General features: G+C 41.8%; 1 protein-coding gene across 8 annotated transcripts in view; it reads left to right on the top strand.

Moving 5' to 3' along the window:
• Positions 1-13,782, top strand: part of TASOR2 (transcription activation suppressor family member 2) — an 80,136-nt gene that overhangs the window by 43,222 nt on the left and 23,132 nt on the right. For 7 of the 8 annotated variants that reach the window (XM_060659373.3, XM_060659379.3, XM_078450480.2 and 4 more), the window contains 4 exons: positions 1,863-1,935; positions 2,035-2,097; positions 7,691-8,407; positions 11,541-11,783. In XM_060659373.3, coding sequence (XP_060515356.3) covers positions 1,863-1,935; positions 2,035-2,097; positions 7,691-8,407; positions 11,541-11,783 — 1,096 coding nt within the window. The remainder of the gene's footprint in view (positions 1-1,862; positions 1,936-2,034; positions 2,098-7,690; positions 8,408-11,540; positions 11,784-13,782) is intronic. The other variant, XM_078450478.2, reaches the window with a different exon arrangement.

Here is a 13,782-nt window from a genome sequence, read left to right on the forward strand (position 1 = left end):
TGCCTGGCGTATAGAGGACAAGCAATGAGTGTCCCTTGAATAAAGCGTATGTGGGCTTCTACCTACAACACTGAATTTCAAGAACAGTACAGACCAGGGTCTCTTTTTAAAAGGGTGTTGGGGGTTACTCAGTCAGTTAAATGTCCAACTCTTGATTTCAACTCAGGTCATGATCTCATGGTTTGTGAGATGGAGCCCCACGTGCTGACATCACGGAGCCTGCTTGGGAATCTCTGTCCCTCCCTGTCTCTCCGGCCCTCCCCTGCTCATGCACATGCTCTCTCTCTCTCTCTCTCTCTCAAAATAAACATTTAAAAAAAAAATAAAAGGGTGTTAAGGACTTGTATGGCTGTATTTTTCTGTATGTAAATGGAAGAGTCTAGTAGATATGGAAAAAATTCTGTGATTTCTTCCCACAAAGGTTAAAATAAGGAACTTCAGCCCTTTCAGTACATAATTTGAGAAAATAATAAGGTATATATTTCTGTTGCATTTGCCCATTTCTTGGAAGATAGAAATTCCTGGTTTTCAGTAGATGGAGAGGTTTTACTTCTCATCTATGTTGCAAAACTAAAATGCAGAATGATGTAAAGGCTGTTGTTGCTTTCACTTTTTACAGCAGTAGAAAATGAAACAAGATTGATACGCGTTTGCAACTTACTAGATACGAAAGCTGTAGGTTTATATAACTACTGGTATATTTATCCCATAATTCTTTCTCGAGTCCCTACTGTGTGCCAGAAGCACAAATACAAAGTAGTCCCTGCCATCAAAGAATTTGTAAGACTGGAGGCGACGAAAACAGAAACTATCAAATGCACAAGGGCTGTCATGGAAGCGTGTGCAGCGATTGTTCCTGTGATGAACTCACTGTCAGAACTTATTTCTTTTGTGATAATTAGTGGTCTTGTTTTCATATTTGAATTGTTACCGGTTTATAAGTTTACCATATTTGTACGCTTATGAGCTGTCAGTCTTTGAAGTAGGATGTTTTATCACTTCTATAGAATGGTATATTCTGTTTAGGTTTAGTGAAAAAACATTTACTGCATACAGTAAACATTGGATTTTACCTTTGTTATAGGTATATAAGCTTTTGAAATGGAGACTAATGGAAGAGAAAAGGTGTTATCTTTATGATTCAGAATGATGGCTTTTAGATAACTTCCCTCACTGTCTAGGGGCAGAATTCCCAGAGTTACTGTCAACATTGAAATTTCAAGTTTTTTTCCCTCCCTCGAGCTCAAGATGCCACTAAAGATGGTGGTAAAGAGAAACGAGAGGAAGAATTTATCTTCATCTGCGTCTCTCGTCACAGGACCGGATTATGTTCTTTTCTCTTATTTTCTGTCCCTTAGGATGCCGTGGAAAGAATTGTTTTTTTGGATGGTATCTTCTGGTCTTTCAAGTTCCAGGATCATGTGATATTTTGGGGGTAAACACGAGCTTAGGATGTTAATCACAGGTCGGAGTCACCTCGAATTTGTAGTGACTGAATAGTTTACACCTGGCTACTGAGGCAGCAGGATCAGCTGTGAAGCATCTCAGTGAAAAACTGAAATGTTTTTTCTAATTGATTTTTTATAATAGGTGAACACTGTCCTGAAACTAACCTCGATGTTCTGGTTACTATAAATGGCCCTAACAGGGCCAAGATTACTTGGGCACGAAGGAACTCGTGGTTTCTAGTACCTGGGACAAAATTCTCCTGATTCTCACAAATGTTAACGTTTCAAGAATTGTTTTTAATATATACTTTTCATGAACTCAAAATTCACTGCAGAGTGTGGTAGAGGGAGAAGGAGAAAGGAACTGAATCTTTTTTCACCTTTTTTTTTTTTTTTTTTTTTTAAATGTTTAAGGCGATCGTCAAATGCTTAGAAGATCGAGGGTTTTTCATTTTACTTACCTCATCAGCCTTAATGTCAGAAACAAGTAAGGACAGCTTTTTTAAAAAACTACTTTTCAGTGTGTTTACTTTTGTTTTATAAGATCAGCAGTCTTAACTTTTCTTACGATTTTCATCCTGTGTAGATTTTGCAGATGAGCAGGTGTGCCTCCACGGGTTACACTTATTCCCTTCGTCCCCTCCAGCAGGTAAGGGCACAGTGACTTCCGTTCGCAGCGTCTGTGTGGCGTTGGTCTGTCCTCACGTTAACCCTTCAGCTGCACTAGACCCTGGTAACTGCTTGCTCCTCTTAAATAACACTTCTTCCAGCTCCCCGGGTGATCCCCGCTATCCGCTTAGCACACGTCTTTCCTCTGAGCTTCACGTGCACATAGTCACCTGCCTATTGACAATTCCACTGAGACGTCTCAGGTGTCCCTCAAATTCAGCATGCCCCAGCCGCGCTCCTGTGTCAGCACACAGCACTAGCTGGGAGACACTGTCCCCGTCGTCTGCCTGGTAAACAGGACTCAGGGCCTTCACAGACGTGGCTTTCTCTGTGAGGACTGCTTATTTCCTTCCCCTTTGTCAGGTGAAGTTGACCCCTATAAGGACCAAGAGTTGGCTTGTGGGGGCAAAAAAATTAATATTTACGGTACGTAAATAGACATACAGTGTATTCGCAGTATTAAAATTTCAGAGGACGATTAGGAAACAAAATCTAAAGAGGCTCTTGGGGGGGAGAGAGGAGGAATAAAATCAGGAGAAGCCCCGCCTGAGCCTGTCACTCAGGTCTGTCCGGTGTCCGCTTAATTGCCCGTTACTGATTCTTGTCACCACTGTCCCCTCAGTGAGGACTTCTGGCTTAGGATCGGTACCATTTCAGTATTTCTTCACATAATTGTTTAATGCCTGCCTTTCTTTATTTTTTTTTTATTTATTTTTTAATTTACATCCAAGTTAGTTGGCATGTAGTACAACAGTGATTTCAGGAGTAGATTCCTTAATGCCTCTTACCCATGTAGCCCATCCCCCCTCACATACCCCCTCCAGCAACCCTGTTTGTTCTCTATCTATATTTTAAGAGTCTCTTCTGTTTTGTCCCCCTCCCTGCTTTCGTATTATTTTTGCTCCCCTTCCCTTATGTTCACCTGTTTTATATCTTCAATTCCTCATATGAGTGAAGTCATATGATATTTGTCTTTCTCTAATTTCACTTAGCATAATACCCTCTAGTTCCTTCCACGTAGTTGTAAATGGCAAGATTTCATTCTTTTTGATTGCCAAGTAATACTCCGTTGTATGTATGTACCATATCATCTTTATTCATTCATCCATCGATGGACATTTGGGCTCTTTCCATACTTAGACTGTTGTTGATAGTACTGCTCTAAACATTGTGCCCCTTTGAAACAGCACACTTGTATCCCTTGGATAAATACCTAGTAGTGCAGTTTCTGCGTCGTGGAGTGGTTCTATTTTTAATTTTTTGAGGAACCTCCATACTGTTCTCCAGAGTGGCTGTACCAGTTTGCATTCCCACCAGCAGTGCCAAAGAGATCCTCTTTCTCCACATCCTTGCCAACCTCTGTCATTGCCCGAGTTGTTAATGTTAGCCATTCTGACAGGTGTAAGGTGATATCTCATTGTGGTTTTGACTTTAATTTCCCTGACGATGAGTGATGTTGAGCATTTTTTCATGTGCCTGTTAGCCATCTGGATGTCTGCTTCGGAGAAGTGTCTATTCATGTCTTTTGCCCATTTCTTCACTGGATTATTTGTTTTTTGGGGGTTGAGTTTGGTAAGTTCTTTTTAGATTTTAGATACTAACCCTTTATCTGATATGTCATTTGCAAAGATCTTCTCCCATTCTGTCGGTTGCCTTTTAGTTTTGCTGATTGTTTCCTTCGCTGTGCAGCTTTTTATTTGATGAGGTCCCAGTAGTTCATTTTTGCTTTTGTTTCCCTTGCCTCCAGAGATGTGTTGAGTAAGAATTTGCTGCAGCCGAGGTCAAAGAGGTTTTTGCCTGCTTTCTCCTCTACGATTTTAATGGCTTTCTGTCTTACGTTTAGGTCTTTCATCCATTTTGAGTTTATTTTTGTGTATGGTGTAAGAAAGTGGTCCAGATTCATTTTTATGCGTGTCGCTGTCCAGTTTTCCCAGCACCATTTGCTGAAGAGACAGTCTTTATTCCATTGGATACTCTTTCCTGCTTTGTCAAAGATTAGTTGGCCATATGTTTATGGGTCCATTTCTGGGCTCTCTATTCTTTTCCATTGATCTGAATGTCTGTTTTTGTGCCAGTACCATACTGTCTTAATGATTACAGCTTTGTAATACCACTTGAAGTCCAGGATTGTGATGCCTCTACCTTTGGTTTTCTTTTTCAAGATTGCTCTGGCTATTCGGGGTCTTTTCTGGTTCCATACAAATGTTAGGATTGTTTGTTCTAGCTCTGTGCAGAATGCTGATGGTATTTTGATAGGGATTACCTGCCTTTTCTTTATTTTATTGTATCCCTATCATCTGCTAGTGCCAGGCATCTGAAAAGTAACAAATGTTGGGGGACCTGGCTGGCTCAGTTGGATTAGTGTGCGACTCTCGATCTCAGGGTTGTGAGTTCGAGCCCCACGTTGGGTAGAAGTTACTTAAAAGTAGGGGCACCTGGGTGGCCCAGTCGGTGAAGTGTCTGACTCTTGGTTTTGGCTCAGGTCATGATCTCATGGTTTCGTGGGTTTAAGCCCCACATCAGGCTCTGTGCTGGCAGCATGGAGCCTGCTTGGGATTCTCTGTCTACCTCTCCCCACTTGCTCTGTCTCTCTCAAACCCCAAAAAACTTAAAAATAAATAGGGGCACCTGGGTGGCTCAGTCAGCTAAGCATCTGACTCTTGATTTCAACTTAGGTCACGATCTTAGGGTCATGGGACCAAGTCACATCAGGCATCCACACTGGGCAGTTTGCTGAACAAATAATGAAAGTAAATGAGTCCTTTCTTTTTGTCATATGAGGATATTTCCCTCATAACTTATAATCACACTGTGTATCTTTAAACATAAAATTATATGTAGCATTTATAAAACTACAACCAATATAAACATGTTTTTAAAGTTGATTTTTAAAAACTGTATTCAGTTACTGGGGTGCCTGGGTGGCTCAGTCGGTTAAGCATCTGACTCTTGATTTTGGCTCATGTCATGATCTCACATTTTGTGAGTTTGAGCCCTGAATCAGGCTCTGTGCTAACAGCATGGAGCCTGCTTGGGATTCTCTTTCTCCTTCCCTCCTTCCCCCCCACCCCTCCTTCTCAAAATAAATAAACTTTAAAAAAAAATTAAAAACATGTTTTATTTATTTCTTTTTATTTTTTTTTAATGTTTTTTTTTTTATTTTTGAGACAGAGACAGAGCATAAGCAGGGGAGGGGAAGAGAGAGAGGGAGACACAGAATCCGAAGCAGGCTCCAGGCTCTGAGATGTCAGCACAGAGCCCGACACAGGGCTCGAACTCACAGACCGTGAGATTATGACCTGAGCCGAAGTCGGACGCTCAACCGACTGAGCCACCCAGGCGCCCCAAAATATGTTTTAAAAAAATTGTATTCAGTCACTGAAAGCAGAGAACTGCACTATGTTGGTCATCACTATGGCCAAAGCAAGACATACTGGTTATGAGAACATAATGGCAATAAGTGTTGGCACTTTTCAGGCCTTTGCTCTGTCAGGCATCATGCTGTGTGACTGACAGCAGCCCTTACCTTACTGCTTATGGTGACAGCTCAGAGGAGACCTGAATTCACCCAGGGTCAAATAGCTGATTCCTGAGCTGCCTTCCAGCCCCTACCCCAGCCAGACTGCCTCACTCTTCTGTGATAACTCGGGCTTCAGCCTTATTTTTATTTGTGTGTGTGTGTGTGTGTGTGTGTGTGTGTGTGTGTGTGTGTTTTCCAGTCTTATTTTTAAACATACTTCAGCTTTAACAGAGAAACACTGGTGCGTGTGCCATTCACAGTTGAGCAGCACAGGGCCCATATGTGAGGAAACAGTGAGGATACGTGACCACGTTCAGATCCTCCGCTGGGTCATTGAGACATTTTCTACTTAGGCACATCCGGGAGCTCAGAACTCTGATTGTTTTATTTTTATTTTATTATTATTTTTTTTAACGTTTATTTATTTTTGAGATAGAGACAGAGCATGAACGGGGGAGGGGCAGAGAGAGAGGGAAACACAGAATCGGAAGCAGGCTGGCTCCAGGCTCTGAGCCATCAGCCCAGAGCCCGATGCGGGGCTCGAACTCACGGACCGCGAGATCGTGACCTGAGCTGAAGTCGGACGCCTAACCGACTGCGCCACCCAGGCGCCCCTAGAACTCTGATTGTTTTAAATTGGTACTTTGCTTAGCAGACTTTAAAAGTTCCTCGTCATAGATTTTATGATAGTTTATTACAAATCCTTCTGTTTCTGCCTTTCTACATTCTTGAAATAATGAAGTCGTCTAGAAAAATACTACATGGTTGTGAACTATATTAGTGCTATATCACAACTTTTTAATATTTTTCCTTCACTTGTTACTTTTTATATGATGAACCACTTGAAGGGAATTTTTATTTTAATGTCTACCCACATTTTCCTATTTATCCATATTTGCTATTCTTTTTCCATTTCCTAATACTTGCTCAAGGGCAAATGTATTCATCTAGGACTAACGTGGCTTTTCTTAATTCTGCAGTTACTTTTTCTTTAAAAAGAGTGGTATGATTTGTACTTCAGTTTAGTAGCACTAGAGGCTTTTATTATCTGTGGGGTTTTATTTAAGAGTTACTCTTAATGATGTAACTCTAACTTTTCTAGGACTTTATTTCCCACATCTTAGTGACCTGACCTTTTCCCTTTTTTTCCCTAGTACTGTTTTCCTATAGATGGCTGACTTGCCGAAAAATTAGCATTTCAGTCAAAGAGGGAGTGGAACACAAGAGTAGTTGGTTTAGTTATTTAATTTTTTTAAAAAGTTTATGTCATTTGACTAAGAAGGGGGAGAAATCAACACCAGTAGTTAACCATGAGATTTGGGGGGTTACTTCCTTTCTGCAGGTCAGTTGGTTTGCATTGTAACTTAAAAGAATTTGAATGAATTAAATAAGATGCAGATAAAAGAAGACCTATTTTGAAAGCAGAAAATGAGCATTAAAAAGTAAACGCAGGGGTGCCTGGGTGTCTCAGTGGGTTAAGCTTCTGACTCTTGATTTCATCTCAGGTCATGATCTCATAGTTCATGGGATCAAGCCCCACATCGGGCTCTTGCTCTGACAGCATAGAGCCTGCTTGGGATTCATTCTTTCTCTCTCTCTCTCTTTCTCTCTCTCTCTCTTTCTCCCCCCCCCCCACCCCCCTGTGCTCATGCTATGTGTCTCTCTCTTTCAAAATAAACATTTTTTTTAAAAAGTGTGGAAAGCAAATCCATGATGGCACTTGAGCACACACTGGGGTCCTAGTCAGATGGAGTGGAGCTGGAGGCGGGTCTGCCTTCTTCTAACCTAGTGATTGCATTTGAATGATTTTTTTTGGTTGTGTGTGTGTGTGTGTGTGTGTGTGTGTGTGTGTGTGTGTGTTTCCATATATATGGAGAGAGATCTATTCATTAAATGCACCCAGAGGTGCTCTATTAATTGTGAGTTAGATTACTATTTGAAACACTTTCATATTTAACCATCCCATAATTTTATAATCTAAAGCATTTTCTTCCTGCATGTTTTTGTAAAAAAAAAAGAACTTCAGGTTTTAATGTATGTATATATGTTTTAGGGCTGAAAGAATTGAAAGTTGAAGATGACATCTCATCAAAGGTAACACCTGTTTTACCTGCCCTTAATTGTGCCCTTCTGGAAGCAAAGAAATCATTTACTGAAGAGGGAATCTGTCCAAACACGTTAGTAAAGCGTAGTTTCCAAGAACTGTACAAGGTGGACAAAAGTCCCTCATTGACTGCTGCTTCTCAGGATGGAATTAAAGAGACTGCGTTCTTCGGCCAACTGTCCAATGGCTTTGACTTGGCTCCTCCAGCAGAAAAGTGCCCTTTACAGTCATTCACTCAGCTGAAGTCTTATTTTTCAGATCCTACTGGGTACATTTTGGAAGTGTCTACCGCGTTAGATTTATTAGCAGAGCGTCCTCAGTCCCCTTGTATCTCAGATGGGATTTGCGATGCGGGATTTTCTTTAGTTATGACTCCAGATCCTGAATTTTTGGAGTCAGAGGCAGAAGTAAGAAAAGAAACTGAAACCGAAAAGAATCCCGAAGACATGTCGAAAGCAAGGCAGGGAGCTGTGATCTCGCTAAACCCAGCCTTAGGTCGGAGAGTCCAGCCCAAGAGGAAGGCAAGCGTGCCGCCCGCCGTGCAGAGTAAACGGGTGAACTTGTGCCGTCCCTTCCCCAAGAGGGCTGCCAGTGCGGGCAAGGGTTCCGACTGTCCCACGACGCTCAAATTAGTTAAAGGACCGTTTCCTCAGAAAAGAAAAAGAGGTAAGCACGATTTCTGTGGATTACTAACTGCGCAGTTAAAAGTAACTGTGGTTCTCTGACACTGTTCCTGTCTGATCGTTGTGCACTGAGCTGGGCGGTTGCAGAAGTGTGTTAGAGATGCCAACATTTCCCTCTGGGTGACTGTCTACGGGCTGAAGTTTGAGAAGCACTGATCTAGATAACAGGTGAAAATCAAGAAATGGGGAAAACTAAGGCATTTCAAAAGCCCACCCACCAAAGACTACATTTCATTTGTAAAATGGCTCAACCGTCACTCAGTCGCTTACACACATACCATTCTGGGCAATGATTATTTAGTTTCTGAGCTGTCCTCGGACAATTAAGGGTGGAAGAAGAGGATCTTCTAAACTCAGGCTCACCAGTAGCAGCAAAAAGTGGTAGCTGAGAGTCTGAACATGTAGAAAGAGAGAATGAAATGCCTGGATTTTCCGAACCTGAAGCAGTCTGGCCCAGAATTTCCCTTCCTTTGTGTGTATCAGAGTTTGAAAAATAGTCACCTGGATCCTACGTAAACCTATTGAAACAATGGCCAGTGGCCTGGAGACACATATATTGGAACAGTTCTACAAATGGCTTTGTTGACCCCGAAAATCGAACCAGAGTCTCAGGCCAGTTAGTGTATAGTCAAATGCACTTTACCGAGCCTAGTACAGCAGACAACGTGATTTTGGCTCGGGGTCATCCTAGATTACATGTAGTGGATTTTGCTTAGAAGTAGGCAACCATATGCCCTGGGACCCATTAGGAAACCTGAGGACCCCTCAGGTGTTTACCTGTCGTCTCTGGCTACTTCACACGGTGCCCGGCAGAGGTGGGCAGCTGTGCCTTAGACCGTATGGCCTTCAAAGCTGGAAATACGTCCTGCCAGCCTGTCTCAGAAAACGTTTGCTAAGCCCATCTGTAGCGTTTTGAGTTTAGAAATTGCGGTGCTTAAAGAGGAAAACATCAAGGATCTGCAGACCATCAGGATTCTAGATAGTTATTTGTGGCTTAGTATAGTTGGGGAGATGGGGTGCGTGTGCTCACATGTACATTCAGAGGCTGATGGGAAGTAGCGCAGTGGGAAACAGCGAAATTCGGCTGCACCGCTCCTCCCAAGTACATTCCAGGCCAGCCGTGTTGAGTTTCTGCTATATATGAACCAGTTTACTTCAAGGTATTAAATAAATTATCTACAATTCAACATTCACTGTTTCTCAAATGTTTTTACTTTCCTCCACTATAAGAAGTATGTTTTATATTACAGTCTGGCGCGCACAAATTCATGCATGACTGAAACAAATTTCAGAAAACATTTACGCTGCCTCTGCGTGATGCAATCTGACTCTTTCTGTTCTGTTTCCTTTAAGAAAGGATCCTGATTGCAGCCCATTAAATTTATTTTACAGCCCACCAGTGGGTGGTGCATACAGGTTTGAGAAACGTGGCACTGAGTGAGGCAGAGAAGCAGGGCAGTCCCCTGTAGGGTCACCTTGCTTCGTGTTTGTTTCCCTCCCAGGACCCGGGTTGTGCGGGGTCTCCCTGCCTGTGCAGGTCCTCGGAACCTCCCCCAGGTCTTGGTCCTCTCTTATTCTTGTCTGAATTTAGTCTGTTTTCCTGCTTCAGTTATATTTTGCCTTTCTTTGTGCTAAAAATTTTAGAAAATAACTAGAGTAGAATGAAAAGTATTCTTCAAAGAAAAACAAAACCGTATGTTGCTCTGTTACTTGCAATAGTTTAGGAGGGAGGAACAGCATTAGACCCAGGGAGACGTCGTACACCAAGAGATGTGAAAGTTTTTTTTAAAAGCCACTCCTTTCTCTAACCTCCAAGAGAATGAAATGAAACTGGTCTCTTTTCTACATTTTACTAACAGCGATCATGATTTCTTAAACCAGTGTTGTGTTTCCTGTTCTCAATTAGAAATACAGTTGACCTTCGAACGATGTAGGCATCAGGGGCACTGACCTCCCACCCCCTGCAATAGAAAATCTCTAACTTTTGATTCCCCAGACTTAACTACTGATAGCCTCCCACTGACCAGAAGCCTTACTGATAACACAAATCATTGATTGACATGTACTTTGTACATTGTATGTATCATACCCTATATTTTTACAATCATGTAAGCTAGAAAAAAGTTATTAAAGTCATAAGGAAGAGAATACATTCACGGTAGTGTACTTACATTTATTGGAAAAAAATCCATTCAAACCAACGTTCAAGGATCAACTGTAGTGTTTTCTGTATAATGTAGTTTTAAAATATCTGCCAACACAACGCGTGATATTTTTATTGGTATTTTTGGGCCTAGTTTTTTGGTTTGACAACTGAAAGTATGAAAAGTCAGTGGGAAGGGACATTTTCAAAGGGAACATTTATTAACTTTTTTTTTTTGTTTAACTCTTCAAAGGTTGAAACACTTTCTGTTGTGTTAGCAAGTGGTCCTCAGGTTTTCTCCTTACTTGCCTCCACTGGTAGCTGTTCCCTTCCGTGTGCGAAGCAAAGCTGAGCATTTTGTAAGAGAGAGGAGCAAGTGTCAGAGACTTGTAGGAGATTAAATCAGGCGAAGGCTTCTTCAGTGGACCTTCCTCTGTCTTTTCTGAAAAGACGATTTTTCCGGTGATGTTAAGACGTGGATATTTGGGAGCAGTCCAGTGAAATCTGTAAGGTGGCTCTGTGTGTCTAGTCTCTTCTCTGCAGTCTGGTTACGGTTTCACCTACCTCGCCTCGCAGTGGCTCTGTTGCTTTCCCACAAATTCTCCATCCCCCGTGGCTGTGAACCACCGTCTTCAGCCTTACCTGCCACAGCAGTCAGGAAAGATTATGGAGGTTTTTTTTTTTTCTTTTAAAGTCATGCCGTGTTTTTATAAAGTTAGGACTCTAGCAGTTTTCTTCTTCACCTGACAGGGCTATCGTCTGACACTTAGAAAGTTCATATTTTTACATTGTATATGAGAGCTTTGGACTTCTGCTTTGTTTAAAAGAAAATCTTTATTAGAATACCCTGAAGTTTGTATTTTCTTCCCTATTGCTAAAGTTACCTCTCCGAAAACCAAAGCAAAGAAAAAGCTATTGCTGATAAGTATCTGAGCCCCCTACCCCTTAAAACACGGTGTGTTTTCTACATAAGGTGCTGAAGTGCTGACTGCACAGTTTGTACAGACAACCAAATTGGATAGGAAAAACCAAGAAGCTCCCATTTCTAAAGATGTTCCAGTGGCAACGAGTGCTAAAAGGGCAAGGAAACAAGAGAACTCTCCAGTCAAAACTGTTCCAAGGGCTAAGCCACCCGTGAAGAAATCTCCACAAAAACAGAGGGTAAATATAGTAAGAGGCAATCAGAATCCCAGACTCAAAAAGCAGCCACAACCTGGTAAGAAATACTCTTCCTGTGAATTTAAACACCGCAATACAGACTAACTGAGATTGCAAGAGAGTGTATTGGAATAATCTAAGAACGGTTGAGGTTTACCAACCGTTCCTGCTGTCCCCCTTCGCTCCCACACCGACAGGACTAAGTAGGTTGGGTTCCTGTCGTAAACACATCTGTGAGGTGCAGATTCTTGCCTTCACACAATAGAGCCTCCCTGTTAGTTTGCACAAAGCCTCAGCGTGACCGTCTGCAAGAGTGTACGTGGAAAGGAGCTTTTTAATAACTAAATGCACAGGCACATAGTCTGTGGCTGTATTTTTCTGGGCCGCAATCACTTACAAAAAGTAGAAGCCTGTAAGTTTATTTGTCCAAAGGGAATTCTAAAGAGATCGTTCAAGATACTCGGGAATCCAGAAACCTGGTTTTGGTGTTAAAAGGCATTAAGTTAATTTTAAAAGCAGTTTTACTTTTCTAGTTTTAAGTGAACGATGAAGTTTAGTTTCCGTGAACCCATGGCCAGCCGCGCTGGTTCCACATCTGCAGCTGCTGGAAGCGGCCTCCTTACCAGAAGGCCCCATCGGCCTCGGAGGCCTTCCCTCTGGAACCAAACACCCGTCACGCCCGCGCCCCTGCTCCGCTTTCCCATCTCTGCGTGTGGCGTGCGGCTTCCCCCTGCAAAGTCTGATGTTCCTTCACGCTCCGTACCGAGTCCTGTTCCGGAGCATGTGTGTCATGCTCTTGTTTTAACACAGACTTGATTCCTCATGCCTTTTTCCTGGCAGTTCTCTGTCACCCTTCCTGATTCTGCATTCTCCCTCATCTAGTTTTAGATTTTTAAAAAACCTCAGAGTCAGTGGGACTTCAGAAAATACAGGTTTTTTGAGGTGAATCGATTATGAATAAGTTTGTTTTTTCCTAACTTCTGTAATACTGTTATTTTATGACTGAAGAGTTGTTTTGGTTTGGGGTTTCTTTTAAATGAGGAAAGGATCTTTAAAAGCTCTTCGTATCATTCTAACACCAGTGTTGCCATTGTGACACCCATACACGCCACACGTAAGCTCTTCTTGTCTCCTGGGCATTGATAGCAAGGCCGTGTCCCACCCTTCTATGCTTCCCTCCTGCTGTTTCTTGTCGTGTCCCTGCCCCACCAGGTACCCCAGGCTCCCCCCAAGTCACACCGACGTCTGCTCGTGTGCCGTTCCCCTGTACCAGTCCAGACCTCAGCCAGGTCCTGCCTCCACTGTGAGACCTTTCCTGCCGCTCTGATCTTAAGCGAGCTCTGTTTCCTTTCCTTTCCTTTTGAGTTTTTGAGAACACTGCGGAATCAAATTCATCCTTTTTTCTAATCATCTGACGTGTCTTGGTCTTGTCTTTCCAATGAATTTGTAAACATTATGAGCGTAGACACATGTATAAATGCCTTGTATGCTTAGCTGTGTCATTCGGATTATTTGTACCGAACTGGCTCTCAGGTATTTGTAGACTAGTTGACTAATGGGAGGAATGCAGCTGGGTGTTAGCACAAAAGGGAGCCCAGGAAATGAAAAGTTTTTAAAACATGTATTCAGAAAAAGGCTGATTTGCATTGCAAATGTCTGTGTTTATTGTACAGCCACATTCCAAGGTAAAATTTTAAGATTCCCACCTTTTAAATAATCTCTTAGTTTTTCTTGTATTTCTTAACCACCTATACTAATCAGTTTCATTTCTTTTGCTTAAAGCATCAGAATTTAAGAAGGCTCATTTTTGTTACTGAAACTAATGCCTTTGTGTCCTTTTATAAGTTTTTAATACAGTTTTTATTTATTGAGCTCTTTATTTTTTATATACTTTATTTGGTGTTGTCTTATTTGTATTTCTTAAAAGACATGATCGGTAGTTTATTTTTAATTGATAGAGAACCTCTAACAAAGTCAGTAATTAAGTGATTTACCAGAGACTACACATATTTGTTAAACTGGATCCTTTTTCTTTCGGTGCAGTGTTTTTTATATTA

This window comes from Panthera onca, chromosome B4, assembly GCF_046562875.1.
Source record: "Panthera onca isolate mPanOnc1 chromosome B4, mPanOnc1 haplotype 2, whole genome shotgun sequence".
Taxonomy (NCBI): Eukaryota; Metazoa; Chordata; class Mammalia; order Carnivora; family Felidae; genus Panthera; species Panthera onca.